This window comes from Polyodon spathula, chromosome 2, assembly GCF_017654505.1.
Source record: "Polyodon spathula isolate WHYD16114869_AA chromosome 2, ASM1765450v1, whole genome shotgun sequence".
Taxonomy (NCBI): domain Eukaryota; kingdom Metazoa; phylum Chordata; class Actinopteri; order Acipenseriformes; family Polyodontidae; genus Polyodon; species Polyodon spathula.
Window position 1 is genome coordinate 74,792,145 of NC_054535.1, and position 15,724 is coordinate 74,807,868.

At 37.0% G+C, this 15,724-nt stretch overlaps 1 protein-coding gene across 1 annotated transcript in view; it reads right to left on the reverse strand.

Moving 5' to 3' along the window:
* The window catches only part of LOC121300582 (phosphatidylinositol 3-kinase regulatory subunit alpha-like), a 38,031-nt gene extending 24,878 nt beyond the window's left edge, over nt 1–13,153 (reverse strand). The window contains exons 1-2 of the mRNA XM_041229173.1: nt 13,060–13,153; nt 10,007–10,740 (exon numbers count right to left, since the gene is read on the reverse strand). Of these exons, the coding sequence (XP_041085107.1) occupies nt 10,007–10,337 (331 nt within the window). The 5' untranslated portion in view covers nt 10,338–10,740; nt 13,060–13,153. The remainder of the gene's footprint in view (nt 1–10,006; nt 10,741–13,059) is intronic.
* Nucleotides 13,154–15,724: the final 2,571 nt, after the last annotated feature.

Sequence of the window (15,724 nt, forward strand, 5' to 3'; positions counted from 1 at the left end):
CTAGTAGTGGTCTGCTTGTGTCTGTAAAGTACTCCATTAGTGTAATGGAGTTTTAGTTCAGCACTGCTCACAGCAAAGCAAGATCAACAAGGAAAAAATAAATGTACTTTGAGCATCAAGGCCCCTGCAATACAAGACTGGAAATGTGTGTGGAATTGGTGAATGCACCTTTAATTGTGTACAGCTGTAATATGGGAAACAGCATGCTGCAGCTCCCATACTCAGCATTAGTCAAGATCTGATCTGACAGCATGTACTGCAACAGACATCTTTTACAATTATATGTTACCATTTATTTTTCAGGAAAAAACAGTTTAAATTGCAGCAAGTTTCTTCTGCTATTTTCGATATTAAATACACCACAGCATGTTATAGATGGTAGATATTTTCATTAGCCAAAGGAGCTAAAATTAGTGAATGGCAGTTTACTTTACTGCAGTCAAGTAAGCTTGCTGCAGTACATTTCATTTTTAATTCTCTAAATATTTAGTTTTTCTGGGTTTTTTTTGTTTTTTTTCCCCCCAGCAGTACACCTCCTAATTACAGTCCCAAGTATTTCTATGCATTTTGTTTTCACCTTTCTGGTCAGTTTGAGAAATAAAACTTTGTTTTCCCTGCAACAGCTGACCTTGCTTTAGTACAAAACTCACGCTATATTACTGTTTTTTTTTTTTTATTATGATAATGTCTTAAATTACTGTGCTTGCTTTGTCAGCTGAAGAGATATTATCAACTCCTCATCGAACTGGGGAATCTGCGGCGCGATTAAATCATTGTTAAACTCCTGACTGTAAACAAAGAACTATTTTCTTTGTTAAGTGTATTTATTTTAGTTTTTCACTGTTCTTGTTCTAAATTTCTTGAATGCAATAGTTAATTTTAAGCAATTTCTTTTTTTTACGCAACAGTATTCACATGTTTGGTGTCCATCACAACTGTTGAATGACCCTGGAGTTACCATATTCTGCTGGTATTAATAATATGCAGCATCTCTCTGCACTTAAGTATTTTTTTTTATCAGCTGATATCCCATCATGCCTTTCTTCTTAAAAGCATACAGCTAGCTCTATACATGAACCCCCAATATCTCCAACAAGCACCTGGGTACATAGCTTTACAATATCATGGCAAAATAAATAGGCTTTTTTTTTTTGGTGCATATGTATAGCTATTACATACTTTATATAATCTCCTTACAGTACAATAATGACAAAAAATGGACTGAATGATAATACCTGAAAAATAATCTCAATATCTAAAAGTATTAAGTGGTGGATCGCACTGGTCACCAGCTTATCTTGAAAACCCTGCAACAGTATGTTTATGTACATGCTGTCTGCAAGCTTCATGGGATATAATTAGGTGCTTTGTTGGTGCTACAGTACAAGTCCCCTGATGCCAGTTTCATACAGAATGTTAACTGGTAAAGCCTCTCTGTATTCCCAATTCTCCTGAAGCCTTTCTTAAAGTATAAAACAAACAAAACAAAATGAAACAAACCCTTTAATGCAGCTTAAAAAGGCAAAGTGTACAGCTAACCAGTGTTTCCTAATGAAGCATATTTCACTGTATTTACTGTACTACCAAGGAAAAGTATTTGTTTTGAAGTATTTGTTTTCACTTCATAATGAAAAGCCACTCCTTTTTCAAACACACCACTACTGCCTATACAACGGAAACTTGAATGGATGCAAATCTGCTGGCTAAAACAAATGTATTGGTCCAGTACAGTATGCACTACAGGTATGGTGAAAACAAAGGGTTCCTCTGTGTTACTGAACATTCGATTCTGTTGTAATGTTCAAATAGACAGTTTTGGAATTGCAAGGAGATTAGTCTCATAATCTTCGCTTTATTGAAGGTAACATTCTGTAGAAGCACCTGTAATAGCCCTCAATAAGCTCACATATCCACAAGGACAAAGTCTCTGGCAGACAATCATTCCTTTGTTATTTCCATAACTGATGTCTTTAACAACTGCACAATAAGTATATGAAAACTTTGTAGTTAAGAAAACTTCTAAATAGAAAACCACATCTAAAATGTATTTTCATTGGCTAGAGTAAACTCCTCCAACAATGCAAGACAAAAAAAAAAAGACACTCTGCACCCTGAAACATTTCACTGCATTTGCCAATATAAAAAGAAAAAGTAATAGATTAAAAAAAAAGATTCCTTCTTAACTGAGGTTAATATTTGTATGAGACTGAAAAAAAGGCACTATACTTTCTGCACTCATCCTGTCCGGAGCTTCATCAGCATGTACCACTTCCACTGAATCATCACATCAGAACAACCTAAAAGTATACTTTCTGTACTGTAAGAGGAACAAGCATGGAAAACCTAGCATCAACACCACAGTATACTGTATTACTGCAACAGGGAGATCCTAAACAAACTGCAAAGCAACCTTGAACATGCACAGTGATCAATAACAAATAAAGATCTTTTAACATCTACCGTAGCACAAAACAACATGCACCAGCTCTGCATCTGCTAAATGAAGCCCACAGACCCAACACAGCTGCCTGGTCTGCTAACTACCATTAAGTATAAGCAAACCTCCCAGCTGAAGCCTGGCAACCAGAATCTCTTTAAGAATATTGTTCAATGCAGCAGATGTTCATGGTAACACTTGCGGGGCCCAGGAAAGGAGCAGGGACATTAGCTCAAACTCCAACTATGCAATGTGTAACACTGATGCAGAAGGCTGCGTGTTGATCTTTCCAGCTGAACTGCTCACATGCTTGGAAGGAACCTTCATTCAAGTCGGGTACAGCACGAATGTTTAGCACTAACCAGATCAAAACCAGTTTAAAACAAAAACTTTTTTTTTCCAATTTTGTATGAAATTTAGAAAAAAAATGTACATGTTTTTGCAGGCGGGTCGTCAGACATCAAAAACTACACAGCCCCTTAATGCTTTGCAGTCCAATGTTGGACCAGGTCCAACATTACAATTTTCCCTTTCCAGTCCGATACCATCAAAAAGACTTAAAAGCACAGGTCTCTAGTCGTTTTTTCTTGAGACCTATAGAAGCCGAATGAACCCGGGGGGGTGGGGGGGGTGCAGGGCGTATCTGATAGCCCCATGCATCACATAGATAACACGGACATAGCCAAAGGATATAGCTGCTTCTGCATCCAACACTCAAAGAATATCACAGACAATTGCAGAGCTTTTTGAGATGTTATAGTAAGAAAATAATGACTTGGATCGCATTATTGAGGAGTTTGGTGATAAAACGAGTGATCAGAAGAGGATTTATCAGTATGCAAGTCTATAAAGAGGTATGTGCAAAACACAGCGAACAAGGGGTGGGCTTGGCTGGAGATACAGTACCGAGTGTCCTTTTGCGATTCAATGCCTTTTAAACTTGTTTCACTCTGAAAAAAATATTTTAAACGGCGTGTGTGAAAATCAATTGGACCTGACATGCCTGAATAAATGGAACGCAAAGGGTTAATTAAAAAACCTGAGATGGAAGCTGGGGCTGGGTACTTCAGGGTAGCATCAAAGACAGATTTGTTACTGTATACAGGCCTACATTCCAGCTGCACAAAGCATCCTCTGTATACTTTCCAAACTAAATTCTCTTCCTGTCACGGATAGAGTGCAGCAAAAACCACAAAAAACTCCCAAAACAAAGCTTAGAAACATCTATCAGCAAGCCCCTATGCCATCCTGACAACAGAAACGTTAAGAATAACAGGCTGAAAGCTTTTAAAAATGAGCCCTGCAGCTGGTTCTTTACAAGGCAAGTCTTGTTCTTTTTTTGCTGACTTTGCAGCTAAAAAGCTAACAAAACAAGAATCTGGAGTTTCACACTCTTCAAAAGTTCAATTACTGCAATTCACAGTGATCTGAAACACAGCACAGATGTGATCCCATTCATTTCTGGTTTTGCCGTTATATTCAGCACATGGACAAGGCCATCTGCTCTATTTACAGACTTGATTTTTAAAACAATTGTTGATCCTTTTTTTAAAATCTGAATAATTAAAACCAAGTTAATCCAAGATCTACACTGGATTTCACAATCATGTAAAACAAAGCTATTTATATGCCTAGCAATGTTAGGAAGTGTGAACTCTTTCACAATTTTACAGAAGCAGCAGTAACACTCCTGAAATAACATTCAGTTTTGAATGCCAAGGCTTACAATGTGATCTTGTATTCAACAGAGCACAATGAAACTAGAGTGAATAAAAGTAGCATTATTAAAATAATGTGAAGTGTGAAATGACATTACATAACAGGGGACTGTACTTTATCTGGTCAGGCATACACATACCCAGAATGTAATAATACTCACCAATGGTCATTAAGAAACTGCTTTATCGCTTTAATGCCAGGCAGTGCAGCAGAAAGAACTAAACGGCTTTACTGTATGTTGAATTAAATGTTTATAGTCGTTTAATATTCCATTCCACAGATGGGTGCGGAATTTACTTTGAGTTCTGCAGGTCAAACACTATCGTAATGTCAGCAATGGAATGCCCCAAACACTGGCAAGCACACGCAGTAACTCGCCAGCAAAGTCACAGAAACTAAAGCAGGCTGATGGATATCTTGAGAAATCAAGAAAAAAAAAAAAAAGAAAGTTTCTAAAGTACTAAAGCAGTTTATTTTCACATCTGTAGTTCTGTACAGACAACCCCCTGTGGTTCAAAATGCACGGTGCCTTTGCTGCCTTAAAGCTCTGCAAATCTGAAGAACATTATCAAAACATAAAATTGGGGTGGGTGGGGCAAGTGCTGCTAAAGCCTTCAATGAATCACAAATACTCCGAGGCAAGACCCCCCACCCCACCCCCCCCCAGTGAACAGAGGCCCATTCTTTTCCTGAAGCTACATTTACACTAGCTTCAAGCCTAGCTCTGCCACTCACCCTTTGTAACACACTGCTTCCCTCCCCCCCAATTTGTAGGGCAACATTTCAACACCCAAACAAAGGATTTGTTCAATTTTTTTTTTTTTTTTTTTTTTTCCTGAAAACAAGAATACAATAAAACCAAACTGCCACACACACACACACAAATAAAAAGCGTTGAGTTTGAGATGGACTGCTAGAATTGGAAATTGAAAAGTGTAAAAGGGGTCCAATTTATCTGGAATACACGGGTTAGTCATAATCCAGGAATGATCCATTTCAAATTGCCATTGGACAACAAATAAACATACCATTTTCATATTGTTGCCCACCACTAATAATTATTTAAGAAGGTATTTACAGTTTGGGTGACAAAATAAGTTAAAGTAACTTACTGAGGGGAGTTTTACTGGGTTAATTTGGTTGGACATCAAACTACAGTACATTTTAATTGCAAATTTTGACTTTCAGGGTTTGTGTAAAAAAAAAAAAAAAAAAAAAAAAGTCATGTGTATAAACTGTCCTGTAATAGCAAAGCAATCCACACAAATCATGATTTCAAATTTGGCATTCATCAATGAATAGCTAATTTTACAAAATAAATAGATACGACACTTCATGAAGATATTGCAGACACTTGCAGCTGCAATGAAATGCGACAGGATTCTGGAAGCTGTAAAGGCACATGCGGTTCTCCCTCCACCCCAAAGGCACTTGAATGCCATTTGGTAAGCACGTCACATTTTTAAACACGTTTTAGCCCCCTCCCCCACATAAAAATAAATAATAATAATAACATTGGGGCATATAATAGGGCTGCTACGATTTAAGCGAAAGTCATTTTTTCGATCGATTCCATTCCTCATTACATACATCGATATAACTGGATAATTGATTCAATAATTACATTTTTGTAACGTGCACTGTTAATAACATTATTTAAGTTTATTAACGAAACTGCAACGAACACCCTGCCTTGCTATTTACAGTATTTCTGCCAGTCAAGCAGTGGGTGTTCTCTTCTTTTCCTGCTTGTTAACTAGCACCTGACTTGCCGGTCCCATCCTACCAGCGAATCGGTTTTGAAAATGCTTTGCAAGTACGACCCTCTGTGTATTAGATGTAAACAAACAAAAAGTGCGGCGCCTTGAATCCCGAACAGGACGCCAGGCTTGTCTTCCTGGCAAACAGCCTGTAAATACATTGTGCACATTGAAGAAAACTGGCTGCATACAGTTTGCCCTTCTTTGGCGTTTCAAAATGAACTGTAATGAACATGTAACAACATTCAATGTTAAAAAAATAAATAAAAATCATTGGTGTTAAGCGCAATTTTGGAGTAACGATCAGCTTGACCTATAGCGGGTATGCATGTTGTGCTAGGTAAATCATTTTATTATTATTACTATTATTATTAGCAGGGTTTTGTGCATTGTGTGTTTTACAGATCGTGAAGGTTAGGTGGTAGAGTATTAACAAGATGCAATGTGTGGTGCTGCAGCTCTCACGAAATAAAACGACACTTTTCATAAACCTGTGTCTAGTTTATATAGATTATATTCCAAAATACTGTAATCTGTTTGGAATAAATATTTTAGTAACACCCCTGTCGTATGTAAAACTTGCTTTAGGCTTGTTGCAAACGTTGAGTTTTTTTTTTTTTTTTTTTTTTTTTTCTCCTGATACGTAATTACCCCTTGCATTTAATTGTTGTGCACAAACTTTTACTCAACAGCAATGACATTAAAATAAATCACATCGGGGGTAGAGGAATGGAGCGAAATATAAGTGGGCGGTACAATCAGCGATATTTATTTGACCGATTTGATTTTGTGTGCCGAATTAAATCGACTGCTATCTGGAGGCTTAACTGACAGCCCTAACATATAATAATAACAAGGATTATGGACACCAACCAGCTCTAGTGGACTTTATCCAAAACAATGAACACAAACAGCATTTTAAAAACAAAACAACTTATTTCCATATATTTACTTCCACCGTGTATCAACTTATGGAAAGACTCTTTTGAATACCCAGCAGTGTATTTGGGGTGGGGGGATGGGATGGAGTTCCACAGGTAAGGCACATAATACTGCAGGTCAGAGAGGGGGAAGTGGAGAGCTCAGTCTGTACAGAACAGGAGTTACTGCACAGTACCAGGAACGTTCCAGCATCCTCGATATGACCTCACCGCAAGTCAGAGAAACTGCAATGGCCTTTTAAGCTTACATTTCCATTACTTGTACATTACTCTGCAGGAAAAAAAAAAAAAAAAAAAACACCAGACCACTGCAAAATCCTTTGAGGAAAGAAATTGAATCTGATCTTCATTTCATGCTTTTGGAACAAAGAGGGCCTCTAAAGCCATGCAATGCCAGTCAGGCTGTGGGGCTGGTAGGGGAATTCAGATGGAAAATATTTTAAAACCATTCAATACAGCAAAGGAAAAGATGCAATATAAAGGATTTCAAATAAACTGCTCAATCACTGGAAATTGAGATACTGGTATCCTGAAAGGTGGCGTCACTTGGTGCAAGCAGCGTACACAGTGGTCAAATAATACTTTCGTGTGTGGTATTTGCCCATGAGACTGACCACGAACGGTATGCATTGGGTTTGTTGTATATTAATATAAAACAAACTTGATTAAACTGTTCGTTTTTTGTTGTTAATACTGCTAAAATCTGTGAGCATACGTTATTTTTTAAATCCCATGATATTGCGATATGGAAATTATCGATATTAGTGCCCATCCTTACTAATAACATCATCCTCCGTTCAGATTTGTATTCTCATTTCATAACCACCACCATCCCACCCACACCAAGCAATTAAAATATCTTATCCTGCTTAAGCCTACAGGACGATTGCATAGTTCTGTGTTGAACTCTTGCCAAAGGCCAACCGTTATGCAAATGGAGAAGTCTCACAGATCAGTTGCAGTACAGAGCAAACATCTGTGTCTTCAGAACAGCAGAGAAATGGCTGTGGACTGGAAATGGAACCATAGAAGGCACTGACTGCTGGTGTCACAGGAATCACACCCCCCCCCCACCTTTATTTCCTTCCTCAACACTGGGGAGCAGGGAGGGCACGGCAGTATTTTGAAAACTTACCTCTAGAAAACTGAAAGTGATTTTCATGCAAACATAACAAAAAAAAAAAAAAACAGCTGCTGACAATAGGTTTATAACATACAGTTGCTCACTAATCTTTGTTTTTATATCAAGCTATTTATTTGCCATGCAGACCTTCAACATGTGACTTCACAATTCCCAACAAATTGCAAACATAACTAAATAAAATGTATCACGGGGGGGGGAAATCACCTAATACAAAATAAATATATATATAAAATACACCAACAGTTGTGGTTTAGCATTACAGTAAGAATTTAATTTTTGTTTATGTTTCTCTTTCCATTCATATAACACTCTCTCAAGATTAATCAACGTTTCCATTCCATCACTGAACCCAAGTGCTAAGGCTGTTATCTTAATTTCTGGACATTATTTAAATGAACCATTCTTTCAGCCACTTTCTAGAGGGTACATTTTGTACACTAAGAATAGGTTTCTAGGATTTAATAAGAGTTAACTTTACTTTTGTGATTGTCAGCCTTGAAGTGTCATGTGACGCTACATTGCCCAAAGCATAGTTTATAACAGACAGGATTTAGCCATTTATGCAGAGAAAAGCATTACAAAGACTATACATGCTGTACATTGTCATAATACATTTCTTGAGTATAATTATGTTAATTTCATTGAAAATATATATGAATCCATCATCACCTAAAGCTGGTGCTCCCCACTGGCAACATGAAACCTGTAAGATAATAAGGCAATCCACAGCAGAACAGATTATTATGACCATTAATTAGGCTAGAGGGAATCCATATAGACTGCTTAAAACTAAAAAGAGCTCACAGAGGTGGAGAAATTCACATTGAACTGCATTTTAAATATACACTCTGAGAAGCAAAAAAAAGAGTAAGCAACTCTGGTACCTGAAGTTGTTTTTGCACAGATAAGCTGCAACAATTACCACAAAAGCTAAACTGAACATTGAGGCATTGTGGTCCGAGACCCCAAAACCTCAAACCTGCACAAACAAATTCCTACATCGCCTGATCGCATTGCAGTGTGGATCCATGTGTATTTTTTTCACATGCTAGAAATGTATTTGAATACAAAATAGCGAGCCACAATTCACTTGCAGTGTAGTTTCTGTAATACAAATAATTTTGTATTTTATTTAATTTTTTTTAAGAAATACATTGCAAAAATAGAGGATGAAAGTTTAGTTTGTGGATCTGTAAAGTTGAATCCAGAGCAGAAACAGAAACTAAAACAGGCAAACCAGCAAATACATTTGAGCGCACCCAAGAAGAAATGCACGCCGACTTCAAGTTTGGGCATTACTTCCCAAAGGGGAAGCAAGCATTCGGGGTTACAACCATCTAGAGGGTGCTATAGAAACACTCCAACAGTACAACAGATAGGTAGCATCAAGCAAAGTCTTCAGAAAACAGTAAATTAGTTTAAAAACAAAAACAAACAAAAAAGTTGCAACTATAATGTTGACACAAAAAGATAACCAAAAAAATATGTATTTGATGCACTTAGTAAATTAAACACTTTCCAGCAAATCACAATCAGCAAAGAAAGAGAACGCACATCGTTTTAAACAGTGGCTACTAGAAGTGTGGTTATTTATAATGACGTGGGTATCTGAGGTTTGGTATGTTTGTTTTGTTGGTTTGTTTAACCAATTAAAAATACATTTAAATGACAAAAAGCTGAAATCCAGCACGCATTTCTACAAATGAAATGAAACCAGACAACTACAGTAGGAGAGTTTCTCAAGTCCTGTAATAAATTTCTATTTAACTAAAATTATGACTCGGGCAACAGGTGTAATTGTTCTAGACACAACAGTCTTTGTAAATGCAATAAGGAAAAAGAGAAGTCTCGATCATTATCAATATTAAAATGGAACTATGCGGCATGACACCTGGCTGAATGACGTCAATTGAATCCTGACTGGACAGTCAGGACGGATCCGTGCAGATAAGTATCAGCTAACATACAAGGGAAAAATACAGTACAGGATAATTACCAGACTTACCTTGCTCTGAATCGCAGTCAGCTTTGTCTGGCCCAGGGGCCACCGGCAGTGGCCTTGGAGGTCGAGGTTTGGGTGTGGGAGGTGAAATCCTCTTCTTGCCCATGAATTCAACATAGGTTCCGGGGAAGTCGCCTTTTTCCTGCGTGGTTTCATTAAACCCTGCGAGCCATCCAATTTCTTCAGGTCTCTCTTCCATTCCATCGCTGTACCCAAGTGCTACCAAAGCCCCCTTATTCACAATCAATACGTCTCCTACATGCAGATCAATATCTTCTTCCCTTTCTTTTTTGTATTCATATAGGGCTCTGTACTGGTATCCTTCTGCACACATTTTGAAAACTGAATTGTCTGATATTATTAATCCAGTTCAACCAAAAAATACAAGTGATTTGTCCTACCTGCTTATTTTTTTTTCCACCCTCCCAATTACATACACATATAATGAAATATATAAATCTGAAAATCAGATATGAAAAATCCAACACACAGAGAGATATTGTCACTTGTAAAAAGGGTCACCTTCCTTAATATCCTTATTTGCAAAATGTCCTTTCTGGGTTCGGTTGGGTTATTTCTTTTCTACTTCCTCTTTTCCTGCAGCTCAGGAATCTGGCAGCGCCTCAGTGTAGCTTGGTTTTTGAGTTCTGCAGTCTGTTGCACCTTCATGGTGCTTTAGACACGATATGCCCATCTGTCTAATACCTTCTGCAGCCGCACTCCATCACTCGCCTGACCTAGAAAACAAACCAGCCCTTACATTATATAAGGCATTAAGGAAACGCTGCACAATTAATAGCACAATAATCAAATCACTCAAACCCTTCAAGGGACACAAATAATTAGGCTAACTTTATTTTTGCAATGTGCATGGAACAGGGTTTGAAATTTACTGACAAGCTGGATCTGGTCATCCAAATTGTCAGTTTCCTTGTGACACTTGAGTCACACAAATGTATTTTATGAAGAAACCATTTGAATAACTGCTAAGGGGTTTATGCATGGTCTTCACTGGTAGAGCAATTTGCAGTAGCATGTTATACATTCCCCAATAAATGTAAAACTTGACTGGTATTAATAAGTGCACTCTGTAAAAAGATTCCCAGTGTAAAGTTTATTTCAAATTGTGTTTAAACAGACTGCTTAAAACGTGGTATCAGCCTAGAGGAGGAAAGGCAGTTAGGGGCACATTCCAGAATGTTAATCACACAGATCTCATCAGATTTCACCTTAAATGTGCTGCAGAGAAATACAATACCAGCTGTACTGTATGCAGGCAGTGGGGGGGCGGAAACATTTCCAGAAGGAGCAAAAGTATATGCTGGAAAATTTGCCGCATTTCATGGGATTTTACCCCTGCTTGGGAAACCGGGAGACAATACACAATAGTAACATAACCCGAATAATCACAATACTGTTAAAAATGTTTAAAAAGTACTCATCTGAATGAATGCAACACCACCCCCTTCCCCTTCTATCTAAATCAAATTATTATCTTGAAATGCTCCAAAAATAAAATGCTAATATTTATTTAAATGTAACTGCGGTTTAAGAAGAAAAAAGGCTTGTTTTAAGAGTCGTATCATGGCTTAATATAACAAATTAAAATATCTAATTAAGGAAGACACTGATATTGAAAAAAGTACGTAGACTATTCTTCTAAAGGCCGTGGGAGTTACAGTTCACATTACAATAACTGGTTGGAGTGCATTTAAAATCGAATGAAAAAGTCATGTCTATTTGTAACTCGCACACTGGACTGGCTTGGAGTTACTGTACAGTATGTGGCAACATGCTCTATAAGAGTGAAGGAAAAACAGTGTTTATACATCATTGGATTCATTGGAATCTGCAGATCGGTTTAATTTCCAGTATTTCTTTAATTAGTGCTTGAATTAGGCAGCAATACATTCATTTAAGAGCTACAGCTGGCAATAAAACCAGTAACTTAACAGGCCACTGTGTAAATGTCTAGACACAGATTAGGTTAACTGAAATTACTGTAAATGTACCCCTTCATACACTCTCAAATTCCACTAATATTTTGCCAAAAATGTAGATGACAGGCCAGGTGACATTAAAAAATAACATGAAACGATTAACAGCACCAATTCCTTTATGCGGTGAATACTTGAAATACAGACGTGAGGTCGTAAAATTAAATAAATAAACAAAATATCACCAGGGTCCAAGATTAAACACCACACTTACCAGGAAGATAAAGAAAAGTCTACGCGCGACACGTTTTATTACAATTCTAATGGTATAGCTACGTTTCGGATGAGGGCCACGTTTCAAACATAATGACTGACAGTGCTTGGGCTGCCCTATGTGCGCAGATTCTGATCGATGTTCGAGGTAGAATTAAATCTCTACCCATTCTATACAACAATAGACTCAAACGTCTCTATTCTGGTTCTCTCTATAACTCCGATTTAAAAAAAAAAAGAAAGAAACTATAGCAAACGGTACTATTCACGACAGAAGTTAACGTCCATTGTTGCATTATTACAGTTTTGTTACGTTTCATGTATCACTGTACTGTATGCACACAGTAGTAACTTGCACTGCACTAAAATAATGAAATGCTTCATTCCTTGAAATATCTTAAATATGATGATTCTTTTTTTCCACTAAGATTTGGACAAAGGAAGCTGTCTTTTTATAGAATAGACTGCTAAAATACTTCACAGCCCATTATACACACACTTACATATTACCGTATATCTAAATTCATACGCTAAAACAACAATGCATGTTGTAAAACCTACCTCTAAACTAAACAACTCTAGGAAAAAAAAAAAAAACCCTTTGCCCCTATGCAGCCCTTCGAATTGGCCGAAGAACCAAAGGATTACCACAAAATCACTTGCCTGGAAAAGCGTCGTCCGACGGAATGCTCCTTCCTTTCCGAACACGCCAATGCAATTCCTACTTTAAAAAAAAAATCTCCACAAAATTTTCCTGACGGAAATTTTGGACGCCAAAAAAATCAATCCCAGTTAGGATTTTGTCTTGTAGTCAAGTTACAAATAAATAAAACAAACAAAACTCACACACGATGTGGTATTACTCCTGTCCTTCTGCCTTCACGACCCCCAGCTCTCCCAGTCCAAGACAAACCCTACCACAACTCAACTACACCGACCATCAAGCAGCTTCAGCAAGAGACTACTAGACCATGCCCACAAGCAGTGAACTGGCTCCGCCTCGCCAGAACAGGAGCGCAGAGAGATCGGATAGGCCTTCCCCCTGCCTGTGACGCCACAATCATAATTGAAATATCCCAGCGGATGCATCTGCTAATAAAACAACTCTTAAAAAACTTAGACCTTAGATTTTGTACATCTCTTATTAATTCTATACAAGCTAAATATCATTCAAAAATGAAAATGATCAAACACTGCTCCTAATGCATAGTTTTTTTATTTTATTTTTTCCAGAATAACTTATACAGTCTTTAAGAAGTACAAAAAAGCCTAACAAGTTCAACTTTAATGAAAATATATCATACAATCTTTAATATAAATCCCTAGTTATATTCTTTTTTTATGTATTTAATTATTTTAATGTATTTTGTTTTGTGTTTACTTTGCTTTCAAACTGTTATTAATGTACCTGTTCTTTATACATGCAAATTCGGGATTGAATGCATGCCCTAGACTGTTATCCAAGATGATATACTCAAACTCACTTTCTTCGTTTATTCGTGTATCTTTTTTTTTCTTCCTGTTGCGTATTGTTGTTTAATCATAATGTAATAAAATAGTGGTTTTAGGGTGACAGGATTGAATTAATCAATCTACGCCAGCTTTTGTCTGCTCCTAATGGACCTATTGTATGCAGATATAAATTACTTCCCTGCTTAAACCTATATTGTGTTGTATTGCAGCCTTACTCCCAATGGTGGAGCTGAAATCCATATGACCCAAAAGGAAGTGGTAACGTAAAAGAAGCCGTGTCGTCAGCTTTTTTAACCTATTGAATGTTTTTTTTTTTTTTTTTTTTTTTTTTTTTTTTTTAATCTGTATATCCCTTATTAAAATGAACACATAATAAGGTCTGGTGATAATGGCCCTGATGTTACCAAGAGTTAAGAAAATAGATTTTAAAACGTTGTTTTTTTACTCCTGTAGTGCAGCCCTAGTCACACTGAGTTGCAGATTGTTGTTTTTCTTCTATTTGAGTCTGCCACTTGAACAGGAATAATACAATTATTTTTAATATACAATATGATAAGTCTATAAGTGTCAAAAGCTTATTCGTGCTACCACACAGTATGTATGTATTATTTCACATTGGTCAGCTTTTAGCTGCTATAGTAGCAGTTCCATGTTAAAATGTATACAATCCTACATTATGTTATACCAGTTAGTTTCTTATTGTGTTTGACAACTAGACCACTGGCTTTTACAATCATGTTTGTTTTTCTGTAAATTATATTTATATATTTCTCTACAATTTAAATGATCAATAAAAGCAACACTTTGACAATGAACAGATCTATGAGCATAACCATTTGCAAATTGCACATCGGTGTGGTATGCTGTGTCAGACAAATGTTACCAGATAACGGTTGATAAAACATTGGTTAGTAAGTGTTTGTTTTGAGCATACAGAAAAATAAAGTATTATTCCCTGTATTGTATTGCATAGTTAGATACTGCTATATATCAAAATTAACAGGGATGAATAAAATGTGATTTAAAATTAAAAAGAAACAGTTGATGTGGTCATTCGAAAAACATACAGTAAAACCTCATAAATCTCTACATTGCGCTCATTTTTGTCCTGTATAAAAGGTTTTCTGATAATAATTGCAAATCCATGTGGCCGTGCAGCAACAGAATCAGCTGAGTTCCCACTAACTTGTTAGCGGGAGAGTGGGACTGGAAGAATGTGCATAAAAGTTACTTGTAGGCTGCTGTTGGCACTGATGTAAAATGGAAGCAATGTGTTGACTGAGGTAAAAAAAAAAAAAAAAAGATTTAGCACTGAAATTTTAGCTTGAAAAAAGAATGGTAATAAAGATGTACTGCATCTTTAAGCATAGCTACGTGTTACTTTTAGCTGCAGACGTATCCTGGTTACTTCATTTCATGAATTCCCCCACCCTTTATATTTTCCTCATCAGGGCAACAGCATGAATGGGGCTATCATCAGTGACGTCAAACACCAGGCTCAGGTCATGTGTAGTAATGAGTATTGTCAGCTCACAGCCTACATTAAATGCTTGCTTCTCCTGTTGTGCGAGTCAGGCTTCCGGGGTGATACTACCATGTAGGCCGGAACACAGGGGGGGAGGAATTTAATAGGCCTTCTTTTCAGACAGACCTTTGCTTATATGACCCAAAGTAACCAGCTGACAGAGCGGTCTCTATACAGCACCACATTCTGTGAAGTGCAACTCTCTCCAGTTGGCCCCAACAATGCTACAGCGTCGGAGGAGATAACTAACAAAATTAAGGAAAGAAAGCACAAAGTATTTATTTCAATAAAAAATATAGACTATCCTTGACATGGGAGAGTATTTATTTTAGTTTTTCACAAAAAAAAAATAAATAGGAGATAATTCATTTCTTAGACTTTCACATCCCTGTCTGACCTAAAGAATATGGTAGGAATTAGGCACTTTAGACTGTATTGCAATGTTTAAAATGTGCAAGGCTTGCCAGCATGACCGATGTGGAATGTCATTTTAAACAATGTCTTCCTTTAAGT